Source organism: Brachypodium distachyon, chromosome 2 (genome assembly GCF_000005505.3).
Source record: "Brachypodium distachyon strain Bd21 chromosome 2, Brachypodium_distachyon_v3.0, whole genome shotgun sequence".
Taxonomy (NCBI): domain Eukaryota; kingdom Viridiplantae; phylum Streptophyta; class Magnoliopsida; order Poales; family Poaceae; genus Brachypodium; species Brachypodium distachyon.
Window position 1 is genome coordinate 1,584,430 of NC_016132.3, and position 22,004 is coordinate 1,606,433.

The 22,004-nt window shown below is 50.9% G+C and overlaps 3 protein-coding genes and 1 pseudogene across 3 annotated transcripts; 3 read left to right on the forward strand and 1 right to left on the reverse strand.

The window, feature by feature from the left end:
- The first annotated feature begins 2,132 nt into the window (after nucleotides 1-2,132).
- Nucleotides 2,133-4,596, forward strand: LOC100827470 (anti-sigma-I factor RsgI6). The gene is made up of 3 exons (XM_010232120.3): nucleotides 2,133-2,951; nucleotides 3,106-4,043; nucleotides 4,177-4,596. The coding sequence occupies exons 1-3, from the start codon at nucleotides 2,307-2,309 to the stop codon at nucleotides 4,361-4,363; spliced, it is 1,770 nt and encodes a 589-aa protein (XP_010230422.1). The 5' UTR covers nucleotides 2,133-2,306; the 3' UTR covers nucleotides 4,364-4,596.
- Nucleotides 4,597-9,668: 5,072 nt separating this feature from the next.
- LOC104582485 (anti-sigma-I factor RsgI6) lies at nucleotides 9,669-12,483 on the forward strand. Its single transcript, XM_010232122.3, has 2 exons — nucleotides 9,669-9,798; nucleotides 10,481-12,483. The coding sequence occupies exons 1-2, from the start codon at nucleotides 9,784-9,786 to the stop codon at nucleotides 12,278-12,280; spliced, it is 1,815 nt and encodes a 604-aa protein (XP_010230424.1). The 5' UTR covers nucleotides 9,669-9,783; the 3' UTR covers nucleotides 12,281-12,483.
- A 1,611-nt stretch (nucleotides 12,484-14,094) lies between these two features.
- Nucleotides 14,095-15,447, forward strand: LOC112271176 (annotated as a pseudogene).
- Nucleotides 15,448-16,208: 761 nt separating this feature from the next.
- On the reverse strand, nucleotides 16,209-17,310 carry LOC100829798 (probable calcium-binding protein CML16). The gene has a single exon (XM_003568134.4). The coding sequence runs from the start codon at nucleotides 17,116-17,118 to the stop codon at nucleotides 16,549-16,551; it is 570 nt and encodes a 189-aa protein (XP_003568182.1). The 5' UTR covers nucleotides 17,119-17,310; the 3' UTR covers nucleotides 16,209-16,548.
- Nucleotides 17,311-22,004: the final 4,694 nt, after the last annotated feature.

Genomic DNA, 22,004 nt, shown 5'->3' on the forward strand with positions numbered 1-22,004 from the left:
TTTGCAGATGTGATCATGCATGCATGTGGTGCTCTGCACGCTCACAAGAAGAATTTTTGCAGGTGGTGCATGCAAGACTAAGAAAAAAAATACACGAGGTATAGCATCTTGGTAGGAGTTTTATGCCATTGTTTGTCAGTATGCAAACAATCTAATTTTTTTTCACCGAGGCATCTATAGAAATTTTGATGGTCTTATCATCGATTCAAAAACATCATATGGAAAAATCAAATTCTACAGATTAACAAACTTATGAAATTCCTTCAATACATAACTTGAGAGGAGTACTACTATGTGTGAGCAACTTTTGTTCGAGGGATAATTATTCCTAAATTATTTTTGGAATCGATAATTTATCTCACGTTTGCAATGGGCAGGGAATGGCGTTGGCATAGCAGGCAGCAGCTAGGGACTTGAGCGGCCCAAACTTGTGAGGCAAATCTTGACATTCTCATTAGAGTAGCCCATTTCGAGCCCATCCAGATCCAGTTTCGGAGGAAACACTAAAAACCACAAGCGACCCAATGCCTAGTATAAATGCATCGCTCGCACAAGGAACACCACGGCCGAAAGCAGATGATGGCCGTAAGCCCAACAACAAATCAGTTCCCCATCTGCCTTCTCAAAAAAAAAAAAAAAGCTCCTTCCACTCAAAAAAAAAAAATCTGCCCTGAATTAGGAGGGCCTGGAGTCCTGGACCCATATTGAGAGTCGGTGCCTCTTGGATGCATATACATATGCATGGCAGTAGGATCGTGTCGTGGTGCGTAGCTTCGGAGGGACGTCTGGTTGACTTTCCTTCGCCTCTCTCCGATCGTTTCGTTGCACTCAACAAACAAACATGCGCCATCAGAATCAGAAAGGAAAAAAAGACGTGACAGGTTCAGAAAAAACAATACGGAGTACTACACTACGACATGGGCATCCATAGTTCCATACACATTACACGCGTGGTAAAGCTATCTACTACTGGGGGAAAAAAGAACGTACCACGAGCGTGACAGGCCCGATCGAGATCGATCCCGAAACTGCACGCCGTTCCCATGCAGGCCGAAACGCCGAATCCATGCACCCGATCTTCCCCTCTTCCTCTCGTCAATCATCGTGGCTAGCTTGCTTGGCCCGTCACGCAACGCACGCACGCGTATATCGCCATTGGCGCAGCAAAGATCCATGCATGTTGTCAGCCACAATGTCAGGCTAGCCAGTGCGTTCACATTTTACAGGCTTACAGCCAAATGGAAGCCTTGTTTTCAGCCAATCGATCTCGATGCTTGAGTCTTGAAGCCTTGTAATTCGACGCCCTACGCATAATTAAACGATCTCCGGCCGCCCGGCCGGCCCACTATATCCTTGTCGATCGCCCGCCGTCCTCAGTTCCTCATGGTTTAGTGCGAGGGCGGCTGCAAGTTGGATACGTCGCCCTCTCCTTTGATCTTCCGCCGATCGAACAAGTTGTCCGACGTTAATCTGGCGCCTGTCCTCTGAATTCTGATCCGTGCTACTAGTAGTACAAAATTCATCACAAATGTATATATTTAGTTATTTACGCACAAGCCTATATATCGTGTTAGTACTGCTAGTTTCAGCAGCGTTAGCTAACAGTCGAAACAGCCAAATCGAAGGGATGAAATGTCCAGGATATATACATAATGGAAAGTTCATGCATGTGTGGAATCTAAGCCCCGATTGGTCTCTGATCTAATCTAATCGACCTGATGTATAACGGGCCACCCGCGACTAATTAATTAATTACTAGTATACCAAGCTAAATTATGCTGTAGCTCAATCGCTTTTAGTTGTCTCTTCCCAAAGCCAAGAAAAGCTAGCACGGCCCCATCATCATCATCAACCAATGACACATGCTTCCGGCGTCGGTAATCATCATGCTTACCAGAAGCAAAACAGCAGCCTATCACAAACAGCCGTCCCGCTTCCGTCTCTGCCATGTGGGGCCACGCGCCAGTCACACCTGCTCTCTAGACTAGTCTCTACCACCACCAGCCCACCGTAGTCCAGAGAGGCCTTGCGCAAGCTTTACTGTTACTCAAAAGCACCAGAGAAGACAGAGCAACAAAAGACGTTCTCAGACAGATCAGTGGGGTAGTGGTGGTTGCTTCGAGCTTTCACAAATTTTTCTGCAAGTGTTGGGTGCGGCCTTTTGAGCTATTTTCGCCGTGATCCCGACCGCCGACCCTTCCGCCTTTTATATACGGCCCGCCGCCGCGATCAGTCCTACCACCGCAAGAACCCACCGTCGACAAGCCAAGCCAAGCCCGTAGCTTCCCTGCTTCCTCGATCCCGCCATGGGCTGCGCTCGCTGCACCATGGCTTGCTGCGCTGCTCAGCACGAGGTGGTGTTCGACGCCAACCTGATCAAGAACAGCACGCTGGAGGACGGGCTCGCCGGGTGGGCGCCGCTGGGCGCGTGCACCAAGCTCTCGGCGCGCGTCGAGGAGCCGGCCATGGTGCCCACCGAGAGCATCAACGAGGACTACAAGCCGAGCGGCAGGTACATTCTTGCCTCTTCCCGCGAATGCCAGGAGGACGGCCTGTGCCAGCCGATCCCGGCGTCGGCGCTCAAGCCCCGGGTCACGTACCGTGTGGCCGGCTGGATCAGCCTCGGCGCCGGGTGCGCCGATAATGGCGACGCCGTGACGGACGCCGTGGTGCGCGTCAACATTCGCCTTGATGGGAACGGCGTCGGAGACGAAGACAAGGAAGGGGGGAAGAAGAAGTGTTCTGTGGTCGAGGGCGGCGTGGTGTGCGCCGAGGCCGGGAAGTGGACGGAGCTCAAGGGCGCGTTCCGGCTCAAGGCGTGCCCCGCGGCCGGCGCCATGGTGCACGTCCAGGGCGCGCCCCCCGGCGTCGACGTCAAGGTGATGGATCTCCAGGTGTTCGCCACGGACCGCAAGGCCCGGTTCAAGAAGCTCAAGAAGAAGACTGACAAGGTAAGCCTCTCACATCGATGGCACGCAATGACTCCCCTCCAAACTGACAACGATTTACTACCACTAGGTAGCCGGTCGCCGTTCAGGCAGACACGTGAGCACCAAGCTTCCTAACCAAACTGACACATCGCACACCTACGTGGAACGCATGCAGGTGCGCAGGCGTGACGTGGTGCTCAAGTTCGGCGGCGCGGGGTCAGGATCGGCGTCGGCGATCTCCGGCGCGTCCATCCGTGTAATGCAGATGGACACGAGCTTCGCGTTCGGGGCGTGCATCAACCCTGCCGTGATCCAGGACCAGGGCTTCGTGGACTTCTTCACCAAGCACTTCGACTGGGCGGTGTTCGAGAACGAGCTGAAATGGTACCACACGGAGCCGGCGCAAGGGCAGCTCAACTACGCCGACACGGACGCGCTGCTCGACTTCTGCGACGCCCACGGCAAGCCCGTGCGCGGCCACTGCATCTTCTGGGCCGTGGACAACGTGGTGCAGCAGTGGGTCAAGGCCCTGGACAAGGACGGGCTCAACGCCGCCGTCCAGGCCCGGCTCAACAGCCTCCTCACGCGCTACGCCGGCCGGTTCCCGCACTACGACGTCAACAATGAGATGCTCCACGGCAGCTTCTTCCAGACCCGCCTCGGCGACGACATCAACGCCTTCATGTTCAAGGAGACGGCCCGGATCGATCCCGGCGCCACGCTGTTCGTGAACGACTACAATGTCGAGGGCGGCATGGACCCGAATGCGACGCCGGAGAAGTACATTGCCCAGATCAACGCGCTGCAGGAGAAGGGCGCCCCGGTGGGTGGCATTGGGCTTCAGGGACACGTCACTAACCCTGTTGGGGAAGTTGTCTGTGACGCGCTGGACAAGCTGGCTACTACTGACCTGCCTATCTGGCTGACTGAGCTGGACGTCTGTGAGTCTGACGTGGATCTCCGTGCTGAGGACCTGGAGGTGGTGCTCCGGGAGGCGTACGCGCACCCGGGCGTTGAAGGCGTCATCTTCTGGGGTTTCATGCAGGGCCACATGTGGCGCCAGGACGCCTGCCTCGTCAACGCCGACGGCACCGTCAACGACGCCGGCGAAAGGTACGGGCAACTTTTGCTTTGATCATCCGATTTTGTTATATCTAAGTTGTCCGATTATTAGTTAGAGATAAGTCGATCATTCTCTTAAGATCGATCGACATTGTTCTGATTTTGTGTGCAATTGCTTCTGCAGGTTCATAGATCTGAGGAGGGAGTGGACGTCGCACGCGCGCGGGAAGATCGACAGCGACGGGCACTTCAAGTTCAGGGGGTACCACGGCTCCTACGTCGTGCAGCTCTCGACGGCCACGGGGAAGATGCACAAGACCTTCAGCGTCGAGAAAGGGGACACGCCTCTCGTGCTCGACATGGACGTCTGATGCCGGTTAATCGATCGTGACCATATAGTTATACTACTAAATTACTGATGCATACACATATTTTGATCCAATTGAGATCAAGGGAATTGTACCACACTCAAATACTAGCAGCTGTTACTACAATTTTACATTCGGGTATTGTATTGGGAAGAGTAAGCAAGGTATTGTATTGGTTAACGTTAATGGGGATGAATGAATAAAGTAAACGAGCTATTCCTCGTTTTATAGAAAAATGATACTAGTACTGAATGATGTGGACTTTTAAGCTCTGTTTGGAACTGAATGGCTTCGTTTCAAAACAGAGACTTGAGTCGATTTCTACTTGTATCTCTACCATGGATCACGAAATCCGAATGGTCTGTGTTTTGGAACCTAGACCCGATTTCAAGAAAGCTACCGAGGATTGCAGATTGTATATTTCAAATCCAATGGTGGTTGTCTGGTTGGCAGAGTCACCAAATCTGAAGCTGAGTGGCAGCCCGTTTCTGTCTTCCTGACATTTGGGCCAGTAGTACAAAAGGCCCAAGTTTAAGCGGCCTCTAAAATTTGACTTTTTAAAACCATGATACGACAAAAGTCAAATTTTACTTTCTCGGCTATTAGCATATATCTATTATTTACTAAAATCAATATGAGGGGCACTGAGGGGATCCTCCATGTTAAGCCACATTATCAATATTATACGGACCGTTAGATTCTAAGTTTTATGGTGAAGATCTAACAAGGAAAATAGATTTGACTCAGGCTATTACGGGCCAGCAGTCCGGATAGCACGATGGTATCCGGGAATCACGTCTCTTTTGTTAGCTCGGCTGCGCGTACATGCCTCGGTTGAACACTCGAACCAGAGATCGATGCTGCGTCGGTCGGACCAGCAGGCACCGCGCTAGCTCGATCACCCTGGATGACTCCCAACCTGTATTTGGCCTCAAAATTTCTTAATCAATCACATCCGGTAGATCCTCCCACTTCTATGTGCACATTATATGTATGAGTTCATGGTTAAATCTTTAATTTCACGTGCTGTATTTTTTTTTGAAAAAGGAGGACGTCTTCCGGCCTCTGCAACAATCGACACACGCATCCACTAAAAGTAATATGAGGGGTACCAAGGAGATCCTCCACGTTGCTCGACATCACCCCAATCATTTTCAACCGTTAGATATGAGATCTATAGTCGTAGGAATCGTTTGACTTTCTCCGTTCCAAACATGTGTTACCGAACCCAGTCCAAGCATGTTACGTTAGCTTCGGTCGTCCGATGCTTCTCCACGGCCATTAGCTTCGGCCGTCCGATGCTTCTCCACGGCGGCCCCCAAATCGTAATTAGTTAGATAGGATTAAGCCAAGGAAAAAAAAATGTAACAACCACTCAATCACGCACGGCCATGACTCAGGGGCATACAACTGCATGTCGACAATCACACCGAGAAAATAAAAGGAATCCTCTGTTCGATCGCGCCTTGCTTGAAAGCTTTGTGTGTTCGACTTCGTTGGTTCGTCGACTCTTCAGTCATCATCTGCAGCTGATCTCCGGTCGCCCTGCGTCCGTCTGTACCTGCGCGGTTGCGTCCCTGCCTCTTGCGATCTCCGCTCAGGTCAATTCTGCAGGAGGCCGCAAAAAAAAAAATGCACGATGCGAGGGCAGACGGTCTGAGTCGAACCGATCAAATACCCAAATCCTGCTCTGGTCAGTACGTAATATGTCTCCTTTGATTCAATGAAGATCAATTCAATTAATTCCATTTTCAGGTCTAATCAATTGATTGGTTTTGTGACTAACAGTATGCGACACTATTACACCGTAGTTCGTCAAGTTATTGCCCGAGAGACACAACCCTGTGTTCTTTTTTCATTTTCGGTCATAATTTCGAAACCAAAAATTTCAATTTTGCTCATGGGGCCCAAATTCCTGGAGACGGCCCTACCCTCAGGTCAGATCTCGATAATGCACGGCGGCACATCATGGACAAAGAAAAACGAAATTCAACCGTCGAAGCCAAACCTGCAACAAAGACGGAGATGCCAGCAAACTTTCGCTACTCAACTTATCCCTGGCGGCTCCTTACTCATCAATTTTGGCCACCACTGCTGCTCAATTCTAGCTTTAAGATAATGCCTACTCGACGGGAGAAGGTACTGCCGCCGGCCATGAAATCTGAAGACTTGGATGAAGAAGAAGACAGGAAAAGGGAAGACAACATCACAAGAATACGAGAAGATTCACCGTCAAAGAAAGAAGAGACCCGCAGGGTGCCAGCGGACACCAGCGACGGCGGTACGAGGAGGCGAATATCCCATACGGCTTGTGGAGCGGGCGCACCAAACTAGCAGCATGAAGCAGAGGGGCGTCGCCGGATCTTGGCGAGGTGCCGTCGAGCTGCTGGACAGGAGATGGGGAAGGCAGTGGCCGAGTGGTGTCGAAGCTGACGCAACGGCAATGAATGATGCGGCGGCGTTGGTTGAGGCAGTTGGTGGCGATAGTGTTGGGGTTGGGAGAGCCAGCGGCGGTGTTAATTGAGGATGGGGAGAGGCGGCCGGTGGCAGCGGCGGTCGATTTTGAGCACGGGTGAGCCTCAACCTGCATGGGGAAAGGAAGAGAGAGAGAATGAGAAAAAGGTGAGAGAGAGAAAGAGAGAAGGTGAAAAGGGGAACAGCATTTGCGCAATTCAAGTAGTGGTGGTAGTAGTAGAGACGTAGATAATACGGTTGTGTAGAATAGTTTGTAAAAAGACACAACCGTAATTAAAAAACTCTGTAAATTAAATTATAAGCATTATGATACTCTGCATTATATAGGTAATTTATGTGTTACAAAATAAAATGATTTGATTCAAATAATATGAATTTAAATTATATGAAAAAGTTGCTTGAAACACGAAAGTTTAGAAAAGAGGTTGAATAAAATACTAGAAGAGTGAAATATTTGGAGTGAGATAGGGAGTCTGCGGTGGAAAACACAAATTTAGGGGAAGAATTTTTTATAGGGAATCCCTATCTAGGAATTTGGGGGCTTAAATTTAGGAAATCTGCTGAAGTTGCTCTTAGGCATACAAATGTCATGTCTCTAATTTTAAAAGTTACAAATACGACGAATTGATATGTATCAGACAGAATCCAATATCAGTGAATTTCCTGCATACGGATTTATAAGTGTTGCATTGAATTTCCTGCCGAACTTTGACGAACAATTCTACAAAAAATTGTATGTATATAAACGTTATACTATTAATAGAGTTTTTCAATACGAATACGACAATATCTCTCTTTTGTGTCACGATAACGTCGTATCACCGAAGTAATGTTTCGCAAAAGTTCCACATAAAATCCCATGGGGGCCTAATAAACCCGAAGAGTATACCAATATGACAGGGAATCAAAAGAGTTACGCCATCAACACACACGTACAAAAGAAATAATACAACAACGATCATCAAGTCTAGCCCGCGCATTTCGCGCGGGCCATCATGCTAGTTCCCCTAAAACCTATTGGCACATTTAGTTTTGATCCTAAATTCTTTTTTGGAGATATTGCACTTTTGGTACCAGAAAAATGCGACAGAAGACTTGATAATGGACATATTCAAGGGCTCATTTAACATGAAAAATCAGAAAATAATCAAAACATCATATGATCTGAAGAACTTTTTAGGAAGGATTTAATTCCAGGAAACTTCAGAAAATAGAAAAACCCAGGTTATTTTAGCAAACAACAATTTTGAAAATGAAAATTAACAGGAAATTATAGGGGAAATAACAAACATGTGGGGAATTAAAAAAACATTGGGGAAAAGTATAACTGTAGGCACTTTTATAATTTTTATAATTCATAGAATCTCTTGTAACTCTTATGAAATATTTTGTAACCATTAGTCGAGGGTTCAAATTTAGACTTCTGCAACGGTTGAATGTCGGGAAATTGAACTTTGTTTTCCCGTCTCACAAATATTTCACCCACCGCGGCGAACCGAGCACTTCTAGATTTCTCTTCTTCTTCAGAAAGGCAAAAAAATGGGTATTCCATGTTCAAACGTCTTTTGAGATATTCAGATACATGCTTGACGGCCCAAGGAAAAGATTTATTGAGCTTAGATACGAAGTTAATGCGATTTGCATTTGCAAGATATATCGATCGTTAGGCACACGCATTAACTAGTTTCTCGTGGACAATTTGTGGACGTGTTTCCATGCTTTACAAGCAAGGATCGATCGAGATGTCCATGCATCATGGTGCTTAATTTCTTGGGTCGGCCGGCATGCGGCTTGCTTGTGCCGTCAAGATTCAAGAACGAACGTCACAGATCTATTGTGCGAACAGATCTAGGCCGATCCGAAGCATGTATGTTTGGTGTCAGATATACACAAAACATGAATGCATGGGAGACTTTCGAATTTCGTTGCCAGTCCCAGCCGATTTCGGTAGCTTGACGCCACTCTCTATGGCGCCATTGTGACTTTGTGAGACTTAATTATCTTTCGTCCAAACGGCAAAGTCGTAAGCCCATACAATGTACTTAGTGGGTCGGCGGGGAGGAGTAATAGTAAGTAGCATTATTCTGGCCGGCAGTGAAACACATCGTTCACTTCACAAAAGCAAAAGGCAGATCTCTCTCGCTTGATCGATCTAGAGTTCTAGACACAAGTATTATATCTTCCCTCATTCCCTGTACTTGGTGTACTAGCTAGTACTGGTTGGATCGAGATCTATCATGTGTTTAAAGTACATGTGTACGGGCCGGGTATGCTAGACTAGGCTAGGCTTCTCCCATACATTGGCCATGACATGTGAATTAAGATAATCCATATAATATACTCGTACTAACCGCGGCATATTATGCGTTTGCATTTGCCTATACCAACGACCGAATTAAGGAGAAAGGGTTGATCAACTTACACTCCTCCGAAAGGCAACAAAAGGGAACGGAGTTGGGAGATGCTTGGATGCTGCTAAAGAGGATCAGTTGATGGTTACTGTACCAATATTAGTTAACCATGAAGCCATATTAATCAGCTACTAGGGCCCGGGTGTCAGACGGAGACACGGTCGATCCGGCGTGATTGACTAATCTTGCATTGCCCAAACTTGAGTACTACACAAAAGATAGGAAAAAGATACGAGTTAGGTAGCTAAAAATCGATTGGCCATGGCATGCCGTCCCTACAGACTAGCAACGGGTATTTGGTCACCTTTTCCCTCTGTCGCGCGCAGCATGCATGATGATGTGACCATCGAATTGCCGGCCGGATAGACGACGGCCTATAAATTGCGCCCCTCCTGCATGCCTGCCTCTCATCCCTCACTTATAACACAAGCTAGTAACACATCGATCGATCAGCAAAACAGCAGCGTACGCTAGCTTCCACGTTCCTTGCTTCGTGAAGAACTTTAGATCGTCCTCCGATCCTAGCTGTTGATCCATATGGCATTCGCTGAGGTACGGGTCTTGATCTCTTGGCCGGCAGGGTGTGCCTGCATGCTGCCAGCTAACAATTTTTTTTTTGCCTTCTCCGTCTCTGCATTGCAATTTACGTGCTTGCATGCAATGGTATTTGATCCATGACAGTTTGCTGATGATAACCTGAAAGGTGCCATATATTGGTCAGAATCCAGTAGTATAGCTGATGGCCGGTGCTGTCCATCGTGCGCCACCGACCTTGCAATTTAGTACTACTCCGTAGTGTACTTCGTAGAATTTGGTTTGTTGCAACTGCATGCTTGGTGTCGATTCGCTGGACAAAACGGGCGTGGGTTCCAAGTATTCATCTTGTTCTAGCTAAGCTAGAAGGTTCCTGTCAATGTATATGGTTTTCGATCGAGTCCCCTTCTTCAAAGCGAAGCATGTAGCAACCGAAGAAGCTACCTACTCGTGTAGTAGTAGCTAGCAACAGATGCCGTAAACCGTGTTTGGACAACACATGTCGTGAGTGCATTGCATGGATGTCTGATTCTGACAAGAACAGGGCATCCAACTATATATTGCTATCATTTCACCTCTGATCTCTCCAACCACATCGACGGGGGCTAGCTAGCTAGCAATATGTGCATAGTACTACATGTATGTATGTGTCTCTCTGATGCTACTGTTCCCGTGTTCCGGCCGTTGGTGGTTTCGGCAGGATCAGGAGGCCGCCATCGCCATGAAGCTAATGGCGGACGGCGGCAACGGCTCGGAGGAGCAAGAAGCGCCAATCCTCACCATGGATCTCCTCGAGCACGGCGACTGCGAGGAGCCCCACGGCGGCCTGGCCGGGTGGGCTTCGGCCGGCTCGTGCACGCTGTCCGCCCACCACGATCCGGCCCCGGACACGCCTCCCCCTTCGCTCTCGGCCACGGCAGACGACGACGATCCCGACCACCACCGTCGACGGAAACCCAGCGGCCGCTACATCCTCGCCACGGGACGGGCCGGCGAGAAGGACGGGCTCCGCCGTGCGATCGCGCGCGCGCCCCGGCCCAAGATCACGCACCGGGTGTCCGGCTGGGTCGGCCTTGCCGGCGCCGAGGAAGACGCCGGCCACGCCGTGCACGTGGAGGTCCGCACGGAGGACGGCAAGCGCGTGGGCGGCGGCGTGGTCGTTCCCGAGCCCGGGAAGTGGGGCGAGATCCAAGGCGCGTTCCGTGTCGACGACGACGCCAAGCATCATCATCCACGGTGCGTCGAGGTCTACGTCCACGGCCCGCCTGCCGGCGTGGACATCAAGCTCATGGACCTGCGCGTGTGCGCCGTGGACCGGATCGCCCGGCTGAGGCACCTGAGGAAGAAGACCGATAAGGTGCGCAAGCGCGACGTGGTGCTCAAGTTCAACGGCCGGTCTTCGACAGACGCGGCCGACACGGACTTGGTAAAGGGCGCGTCGATCCGCGTCCTGCAGGTGGAGAACAGCTTCCCGATCGGGGCATGCATCAGCAAGTCCTCAATCCAGAACCCATCCTTCGTGGACTTCTTCGCCAAGCACTTCGACTGGGCGGTGCTCGAGAACGAGCTAAAGTGGTACTACACGGAACCGGCGCAGGGCCAAGTGAGCTACGCCGACGCCGACGCGCTCATCGCCTTCTGCGACGCCCACAACAAGCCCGTCCGCGGCCACTGCATCTTCTGGGCCGTGGAGAACTCCGTCCAGCAATGGGTGCGCGCCCTGAACCCGGGCCAGCTCCGTGCCGCCATGGAGTCCCGGCTCAGGAGCCTGGTGTCCCGCTACAGCGGCAGGTTCCCGCACTACGAGGTGAACAACGAGCTGCTGCACGGGAACTTCTTCGCCAACCGGCTGGGCGACGCCGACGTGAACGCGCACATGTTCCGGGAGACTGCCGCCATTGACGCCACCCCGGCGCTCTTCGTGAACGACTACAACGTGGAGAGCGGCAACGACCCGAATGCCACTCCGGAGAAGTACGTGGCTCTCATCACGGATCTCCAGAAACGTGGAGCGCCTGTGGGGGGAATCGGGGTTCAAGGCCATGTAACTCACCCCATCGGAGACATTATCTGCGGCGCGCTGGACAAGCTCGCGGCCATGGATCTCCCCGTCTGGATCACGGAGCTGGACGTGTCGGCGGCGGACGAGGCCGTCCGGGCGGACGACCTGGAGGTCGTGATGAGGGAAGTGTTCGCGCACCCGGCCGTGGAAGGGGTGATGCTGTGGGGGTTCATGCAGGGGCACATGTGGAGGTCGCACGGGCAGCTGGTGAACCAGGACGGGACACTCAGTGAGGCCGGGAGGAGGTTCGTCGGGCTCAGGACCGAGTGGACTTCGCATGCTAGAGGGAAGCTTGATGGGGATGGGAACTTCAGGTTCAGGGGATTCCATGGGAGGTACGTGGTGGAGCTGACGACGGGCGGCGGGGCAGGGCAGGTGAGGAGGGCGTTCGATGTCAGCAAAGGGGATCAGCCGCTCGTGCTCGACATGGATCTCTGACTGACGGACTGGACTACAACATTTGCGTGATGTATATGTACGAGTAGGTGTTGTGTTGTGTTGTTGGCGTGTACTGTACTGGGGCTGGGCATGATTGATTGGCTGAGAGTGAAGGTATTGTATGTATTTGTGTATTTGACAGATGGATTATTGATCTGCAGTAATAAATAAACAAAAGGTCGAATTTATCGGCCCTTGTATAGTTCGTGCATTCGTCTCCTCGCCTTTCCGATTCGTCAGGAAGTGAAATCAACACCGCACTCACGGTTCTGAATTTTGCACATGCGGTGAAAGTTCGTACCACATTGCAAGGTAAATTTGTCAGTTATAGAACGACCGTTAAGATGATACGGTGTCAACTAGTAGAATTAAAAGGGCTTCACGACTTCTGCATGTGCCGGTGGCATGCTTCGCCACAAATTGCATTTTCAGTCAGCGGATGAAATAAAAAAGGCAGCGGGCTAATTAAAATCATGAAGCCTAGCAGGAAAATATCTCCTGTCGGCCAACACACAGACATTTTCGACTATCCCTGTATAGATATCCCTGTCGGCTAACACACAGGAGTTCTATTCCTGTCGGGAAACAACATTTTTCCTGTCGGTACATGGCCGACAGGGATATTCCTGTCTGTGGTAGTGAGTTGTGGGAGACGCTGCAGAAAAATAAGGAAATTGGGTTTCGTCGAAAGTAACGTGTTGAGAGATAATAACACGTCGAGTAGATAGATCAAGGCAGCGATATCCTTTGTGCTCACGAGGATAGCCGAGAAAAACGCAGCGTGTAGAGCGAGGGGAGAGTTTGTGCGCGGATGTGGCTAAGAGATTTGGGTAGCATAGGCAGCCATACGATCTGAGATGGTCATATGTTGGGTGCACGTCGTAGAGAAGGAAGCGGGGTGTGGCGAAATTGATGGGACGTGATGGCCGGATGTTTAACAGATGTGTGGCGGTGTGCATTGCTTCAACCCAAAAATCAGGAGGAAAATTGGCCTGTAGAAGGAGAGTGCGGATGATATCGTTGGTTGTCCGGATTAGCCGCTCGGCCTTTCCGTTTTGGGGGGAAGTGTGGGGGCACGAGACGGAAAGAAACGCCGTTGGTGGAGAAAAATGCGCGGAGCTCAGCGTTGAGAAATTCGCCACCATTATCGCACTGCACACATCGGATAATAACATTGAATTGAGTACGAATACAAGCGAAGAAACATTGTACAGTAGATGCAGTGTCACTTTTGTTGCGGAGAGGAAATTATTATAACCCGAAAAACTGGGAATTGGCGACGTCCACAAGTCACAATGTATAATTTGAAAAGGAGCACTCGTAGATGATAAAGAAGAAGTAAAAGGCAATCGAGGTTGACGGCCTAATTGACAAGCGTCACACAGAGGAGAGGGGCCGGTAGGCTTATTACAAGAAATAAGGAAATTATGAGAAAGTTTGGAAAGAGATTGAGCACTGGGGTGCCCCAAATGTCGATGCCACAGGTTGCCAGATATGGTAGCAGACAGGACGGCCGGATCGTGGGCTGCTGCACCAAAAAATGGGTAAAGATCGCCACGACTATTGGATCTCAGAAGAAGTCTCTGCGTTGCTTGGTCCTTCACAGAAAAGCCAAACGGATCAAACTTAACGGAACAAGAATTATCTGTAGTAAATTTACGAACGGAAATAAAATTCTTGATAATAGGAGGAGACACAAGAACATTTCGCAGATTAAAGGGACGAGCAGTGAGAAGGGTGGATCCGGAATAGAGAATGGGAAGTTTGGACCCATTGCCAACTACAATACCGCGAGAAGTAATGCTTGATGGGGAATGAAACGAGGCAAGGTTACCTGCACTGTTGGTGATGTGAGTCGTCGCACCCGTGTCCATATATCCGAGTTTACAAAAAGAAAAAAATCCTAACGCAATCTGATCACAATACAACCTTGAGAGAATTCCATATTTGCCACTAAGAATTTGCCCATATGCAATCTGGCCGGGTGGGCTTCGGCCGGCTCGTGCACGCTGCCGGCCCACCACGATCCGGCCCCGGACACGCCTCCCCCTTCGCTCTCGGCCACGGCAGACGACGGCGGCCTCTACATCCTCGCCACGGGACGGGCCGGCGAGAAGGACGGGCTCCGCCGTGCGATCGCCCCGGCCCAAGATCACGCACCGGGTGTCCGGCTGGGTCGGCCTTGCCGGTGCCGAGGAAGACGCCGGCCACGAGGTCCGCACGGAGGACGGCAAGCGCGTGGGCGGCGGCGTGGTCGTTCCCGAGCCCGGGAAGTGGGGCGAGATCCAGGGCGCGTTCCGTGTCGACGACGACGCCAAGCATCATCATCCACGGTGCGCCGAGGTCTACGTCCACGGCCCGCCTGCCGGCGTGGACATCAAGCTCATGGACCTGCGCGTGTGCGCCGTGGACCGGATGTGCTCAAGTTCAACGGCCGGTCTTCGACAGACGCGGCCGACACGGACTTGGTAAAGGGCGCGTCGATCCGCGTCCTGCAGGTGGAGAACAGCTTCCCGATCGGGGCGTGCATCAGCAAGTCCTCCATCCAGAACCCATCTTTCGTGGACTTCTTCGCCAAGCACTTCGACTGGGCGGTGCTGGAGAACGAGCTCAAGTGGTACTACACGGAGCCGACGCAGGGCCAAGTGAGCTACGCCGACGCCGACGCGCTCATCGCCTTCTGCGACGCCCACAACAAGCCCGTCCGCGGCCACTGCATCTTCTGGGCCGTGGAGAACTCCGTCCAGCAATGGGTGCGCGCCCTGAACCCCGACCAGCCCCGTGCCGCCATGGAGTCCCGGCTCAGGAGCCTGGTGTCCCGCTACGGCGGCAGGTTCCCGCACTACGAGGTGAACAACGAGCTGCTGCACGGGAACTTCTTCGCCAACCGGCTGGGCGACGCCGGCATGAACGCGCGCATGTTCCGGGAGACTGCCGCCATTGATTCCACCCCAACGCTGTTCGTGAACGACTACAACGTGGAGAGCGCAACGATCCCAACGCCACCCCGGAGAAGTACGTGGCTCTCATTACCGACCTTCAGAAGCGTGGAGCGCCTGTGGGGTTCAAGGCCCCCACCGGGGACATCATCGCCGGACGGCCTGGAGGTCGTGATGAGGGAGGGCCGTGGAAGGGGTGATGCTGTAGTGAACCAGGACGGGACGCTGAGGGAGGCTTGAAATAGAAAAGGCATCGGGCTAATAAAAAGAAATCCAGTTTCAACGCTGCCCCTCACAAAGTGCATGCTTGGCTATCGGTCCCCCGCGACGGGGACCCAGCGTTCAACCGGGCTCACAAAGAGCACCCTTCCATGCCGCCCCTCAACATAGTGCATGCTTGGCTATCGGTCCCCCGCGACAGGGACCCAGCGGTAAGAGTGCTCAGTTGCCACGAGCCTTGTTGCTAGCACGGGGAGGAACCTGGTATTTAAAGTGGTCGGATTTTAGATAACTGACCGAGGTGGGACTAAACCTGGCCTCCTTCGCTGGGTCGCGCGCAGTAGCCTTGGGCCGCACCCGAATTCGCGGCAAAAATAGGCCCGTTTGGTTGCCTGGGCCGCGTCCGCACGTTGCACGCGAGCCTGCATCCAGAAAACGAAGGGATGGGCCGTTTCTTAGCTGCAACATCGATTCGTTCGTCTCCGCCGCATCGATCTCTCGCTCCAATCTTCTTCGTCTCATCCGTCGGCCGCTCGCAAATCGCGTCCTCCTCCTGCTCTACCGGCGGGCGCTGCTCTTTCTCACTGCCGGTCCCGGCCGTTCCTCCACTGCCCGCCGGCCTCTGCAGTCCGCCGCTCCTCCCCTTCCTCCTCTTCAAGCGCTCGCCGGCGTCCTCAAATCCCTGGGCCTGAAGCGCATGACCACCTTGGGCAAGATTGATCTGGCTGCTGGGGGGAGTAGAAAGGAAAAACAGTACAGTAGTGCAGCAGTAAAACGACAGTCGTTTCTGCAGTTCATTACGGTTTGTTTTCTGAAGATACAAACAGCCGCTCAAAGTGTCAAGCAGTGAATGTCATAGGAAAAGCCAAGCTCCCTTCAAACTTAGAAACAGAGTAAAATCAAGCTGGCTTAGATCTTGACGAAGCAGGTTCGAATCGTGCAACACTTACATCAGCAGATCAACAGTGCACACATATTCGCACTACAAACACAACGAACGCTACTGATTTTACACCTAGTTCTTAATTCCCCTTTCCATTATTGTCCGGCCAAACAATGCTACTAGTACACTGCACAGATTCTGACTGTCATGCAAGCAACGCATCAGCATCACTCTTTCTTGGGCTTGTCAGGGACGCCGGCGTCGGCATCGGCATGGGCGGCCCCGGCGTCGCGGGACATCATCTTCTTGAACTCCTCGAACCCGACGCAGCCATCGCCGTCCACGTCCACGGAGGCGATCATCCGCTGGCACTCCTCGGTGCTGCAGCCTTCGCCGATCCGGGCGAGCACCTTGGCGAGCTCGGCGACGGAGATGCGGCCGTCGCCGTCGATGTCGTAGACGGCGAAGGCGTCGCGCAGCTCGCGTTCTTCCTCTTCCTCCCTGCCGTCCGTGTGGGAGTGGAAGGCGGCGAACTCGCCGAGGTCGACGAAGCCGTCGCGGTCGGCGTCGAGCTGGTCCATCATGGAGGCAACCTCGCGGCCCCCCGCCGACTCGCTGGGCGGCGGCGCGATGGCGCGCGACACGGCCGCCAGCTCCGACGGCGAGATCCGGCCGTCCCCGTCCGCGTCGAACCGGGAGAAGAGCTTCTTCATCTCCGCGTCTTCTCCGGCCCCGGCCCCGGCGGCCAGAGATGCCGGCACCTGGCCCTTGCGCATCTTCTGCTTCCCGCTCGACATCGCCGAGGTAATTAGAGATCAGCTAAGCTCGAGCTTCGAGTGGTCAATTGTTGGCTGCGGTGAGCAGGGAGATGACTACGAGATCGAGCGGATTTGGTTGTGTGGTGAACTGGTGATCTTCTTCTTTCCGCGGAGGTATTAATACCCGGCGAGCGACGCGCTACGGACACAGGGACACGCAGCGTCACCGGCCAACGCATTCATTTTCCGGGGATAAAGAAGTGATTCCGGCGTGGGGAGTCATACGCGGGGAGGGGGGGAGCGTGTTGCTTCGGCGCCACGCGTCGCGCGATGCGGACGGCCACGCGTGCGGCCTCCTTCCGCGCTCGAGCGGTGCAAGGCAAGTTAAGTTTCCGTTCTCTCGCCGCCCGGCCGACAGCTTCCTCGAGGGCCGAGACAAGTCAAAGTCAACCGCGTGGAGTGAATCATCACCGGCCCGTGACCAGTCGGCCACGTCCGAATCGAGAATTGATTAATCTAGCAGGGCCCGGATCTCCAAGCTGGGGCCCACTGGGCCGCCCGTGGCTCCAAGGGATCGATCGAGTGGGCCTTTTTAATTTTCCTTTTCGACCCGAGGCAATCTGGCCTCCCACAAGGCCGGTTCTGCATCTTCCGGAGCACTGTACGTCTCAAGCAGGAACGAAGAAAAGGCCCATCCGTGAAGGACAAATTCCTGCCTGAGAGGTACTCCATCCTCGGCTGCATAATTCTTGTCAAAATATTACATGTGTCTAGATATTTTTATAAATAGTTTCTGCATCTTCTACGTCCATGAGACCCATGAGTGAACTAAGCCAAGGAATAAAAAAAGGCTCACGTGTGAGCTTTAGCAAGATTTATTAAACGGGATTCTGTGAAAGACAAATCCACTCTTTTGAAGAATTTGATCACGGCATCTGAAGAAACAGAAAAACTTGATCACAGCAGCCAAGTTGATCTACAGCTTTACTGATTCTTTTTGCATGAGCTAGATCCTCGGTCGCACCTGCTGCAGCAGCAAATGCCGCCGTGGGACGGCACGCAGTAGCCCTTGTCGTAACCGAAAAATTGGCAGTCAAGCCTGCACGGTTCTTCGCCGGCATCCGGGTCTTGCTCGCAGTTCGCAAAATGGAAACACATTCTATCGTACGGGGGTCCTGCCATAGGACCTACGCCACAACCAAAATGTCAAATTAGCACATAAATATATAGTACAAATTACTCAACTTAACTGTATGTTACACGAAGAAGATGTGGCTGTACCTACCTATGTTCGTCCTTGCTGCATGACAACTTAGCAGAGCTGTAGTAGACATCACCACAAGAGCAACCAAGCATAGAGCCCTTGTGTTGAGTGCCATGATCAGGAAGGTCTGTGTGTTTATCTCATTCTTTCTGCAGTTGTCCTTCCCTTGGGGTTTATAATTAGCAACCTATGTGTTTCTTGTGCTAGATAGAGTAACGTGTAGTGTTTATATAAGGGTGACTGGAGGATCAGATATTGCCCCTTCTATTTTTAGCTGGAGATAATTAACACTATGTGTGTATACTGCCAAAGTATTGCCTTGTACCTAACTTGTTACTAACTGGTGTTCCAAGTTCTGTTGTTGACGTTAATCAGCATCCAAAAAATGCAAGAGATAAGTGTCTTTTTCCTCTCTTTTTTTTTCCGTTGGTGGTCGCCGGGCCCTCACCACTTCGGTGCTCAGCTCTCTCCCCGTCTTCAGCATGACGGTGCTTTGTCTGCCCAAAAAGTTCATTTGCTCCTTTAAAAAGATTCGGCAGCGTTTCTTTTGGGGCTTGGAAGAAAATGATATCGCTAGCGGGAAATGCAAAGTCAATTGGTCCAAGGTTTCCTCGCCCCTCGATCTCGGAGGTTTGGGCATCCTTGATCTCGCTGCCTCTGGCCGTGCCTCGCGACTTTGATGGCTCTGGTACAAGTGGATATCACCTGACCGGCCTTGGCATGGCATGGAAATCCTTGTGACGACTCGGACAGAGCGCTCCTCGCCACCGCCGCCGCCCGCATCTCAATCGGCAATGGGCGCACTGCCGTCTTTTGGGAATCTATACCTGGATTGGCGCCTCGCTGCTCCGTCTCGTCTTCCCTGAGCTCTACGCCCTCACCGGGACCTGGGGCGGCCCGCTGGGCCACGGTCGCGCCAAGGTATCGGTCGGCTGGGCTTATGGACCGGGGCCTTTATTTATACTTTTGGACCTGGGGCTATACTCCGTCTAGGGGCGGGTCTGCATTTTCTACGTCTAAAGCAAAACGAACAGCCCATGAGTGAACTAAGCTAAGGAACGAAAACAGGCCCATGCGTGAGCTTTAGCAAGATCTGTTTCCCGGGACTCTGTGAACGACAATGCAATTCAACTCTTTTCAACAAATTTGATCACAACAGCCAAGTTGAGATCTACAGTTTTTACTGATGATTCTTTTTGAACGACCTAGCTAGATCCTTGGTTGCACTAGCCCACTACAGCTGCAAATGCCGCCGTGGTACGTCACGCAGTAGCTCTTCTCGTAGCCGAAAAACCTGCAGTCAAGCCTGCACGGTTCTTCCGCCGCATCCGGGTTTCGCTCGCAGTTCGAGAAACGGAAGCACATTCTGTCGTACGGGGGTCCCGCCATAGGACCTGTACGCCACAACCAATTACACGGCGTCCGTCTGTCAGATTAGCATAAACAAATTACTTATTAACTTATGCGAAGATATGGCTGTACCTATGTTGGTCCCTGCTGCATGACAACTTAGCAGGGCTGAAGACATCACCACAAGAGCTGCCAAGCATAGAGCTCTGGCGTTGTTCTTGATAAGTGGCATGATTGAGGAAGGTGTGGCTTGTTTATTTCTTCAAATCTTGTACGGTTGTCTTTCCTTGCGGTTTATGATTAGCAACCTATGTGTTAAGTTTCTTGTGATAGCTAGTCTGGTGTAGTGTTTATATATAGTCTGTCTACGGCACAGTTGACTGAGACTTGTTGTGTCTCAGTCGACCATCGTATGCAAAGAAAAAAAGAAACCCACCCGGACGCCACACCCGCGCGGATCTCAATCACATCATCGTGCGCTCCCTAACGCGTCGACTGAGAAACGAACGCTCTCAGTCGACTGAGACTGAGCAATTCCGTTATATATAAGGCTGTCTGGAAGTTCAATTATTGCCCTTCTATTTTTAGCTGGAGTTAATTAACACTTTGTTGATATACACTACCAAAATATTACCATGTGGATACTTGTTATTAACTACTTTTCAAGTTGTGATGTTGACATTAACTAGCTTCCAGAATATGTAAGTGATAAGTATCTTTTTCTTGAGTGGTGTCTTCAAGCTTTGGATCCTCATGCGTCTTCAAATAACTCCATCGGGTTTCTGTCGTCGTTTATGCTTTCGATGGCTTGCGTAGATTGCTTGGATGGTTGTCTTGGCATATCGTGTACTGTAGCTATGGTGTTGTCTTGGCCTATCGTGTACCGCAAAATTCTAAGATTAAGTTCGAAATATTTTTGTACAAAATTTCAAAAAATTTAAAAGCTTTGATTTTTCTTAGATGGAATAAAAATTTCTAAACTCAGACTAACTGTTTTTAGCATAGAAAACCTCTTTATTAACGACTTGAAAGTAGAGTTACAGCATCAATAAGAAGAGGAATTATGCTAGGAGGGGGGAATCTGCCCAGGAAGTGAAAAAATTCTCGCAAGTTTGGCAATCTCGCGAGCAACTCCATTCTCTTCACGGCAACAATACTCCGCCGTAATCTTCAAACTTTTTTGCTAATTGAAGGAATAGATTCTGTTTTGTTGCATTTGGCCGGCCCGCTTTGCTTATTTAAGGGGAAAAAAAGATATATGGGTGGCGCTTGGGCCTCGCTGGAACGTATGCATGCCGCTAGCGAGGAAACTCCCGTTAACTTCGCACGGATTAGTTTCTTACCGATTGGTTTTGTTGCATGCATATTCTAATTCAGTTCGGTTTCCATATCCATGCAGATCAGATCTTTGATTATTTTTTTATGTATTAGATCTAACAAATCTAGACCATACAACCATACGATAATTTTCGCAAAATCTAAACCATAAAATTTCTGCTACTGTAATAAGGTATTATATGGATGCACATATAGATAAATGGTTTACTAGATCAACGGATGCACACCTAGATACTGTAATATATATGGATGACCCTAGTACACCCAACAACTACTCAACACAAGATAGCACAATGCACATATGCATTATTTCTACGATGTTGACCCTAAGCAGCAACAAATTCCACCGTGGTCCCGCACGCAGTAGCCTTTGTGGACATCGTAACCGAAAAATTGGCAGTCAAGCCCGCAGGGTACTTCAGCTGCATCTGGCTCTTTTGCGCAGTTTGCGAATTTGAAACACATTTGCTTGTACGGCTCTTGTGCAGGAACTACAGGATACGAAGGAGACGGCGCTGTACGTACACCCAAATTGGTTAGTTTGAATTGCATATATATGTGTGGAATTGTACCGAAATTGAGAAGTATGGATATCACAAAGTTTCGTATCATCGTACCTATGGTCCTCCCTGCCGCATGACAGGGCAACAGAGCGGTGGACATCATCAGAAGAGATACTGTCAAGCATAGAGCGGTGTTACTGGTAAGCGCCATGATCGATCGAGTGTCTAGAGGTTTGTTGTTTCTTCTGCGCGCGTGGTGGTGTTTATATATGCAGGCGTGAACATATATTTATAGCAGTTCCTTGCGATTTTATCTATGGCAGGAGATAGTTAGTATCTACAAAACTTAGTAGATATATACTTTAAGGCCGAGGGTTTATCCTACTTTTCGAGGGAAGAAAAGAAAAACTAATCATCAGCTGTTCTCAAGTTCCATTTTTTTACCCTTTCTTTCCATTTTTATGACCCAA

What these genes read in the sequence shown, in the direction of transcription:
- LOC100829798 (XM_003568134.4), bottom strand. Translation starts at nt 17,118, where the DNA reads ATGTCGAGCGGGAAGCAGAAGATGCGCAAGGGCCAGGTGCCGGCATCT.
- LOC100827470 (XM_010232120.3), top strand. Translation starts at nt 2,307, where the DNA reads ATGGGCTGCGCTCGCTGCACCATGGCTTGCTGCGCTGCTCAGCACGAG. An exon ending in TCAAGAAGAAGACTGACAAG is followed by an intron (nt 2,952 to 3,105) that starts GTAAGCCTCTCA and finishes GAACGCATGCAG; the next exon opens with GTGCGCAGGCGTGACGTGGT. An exon ending in GTCAACGACGCCGGCGAAAG is followed by an intron (nt 4,044 to 4,176) that starts GTACGGGCAACT and finishes TTGCTTCTGCAG; the next exon opens with GTTCATAGATCTGAGGAGGG.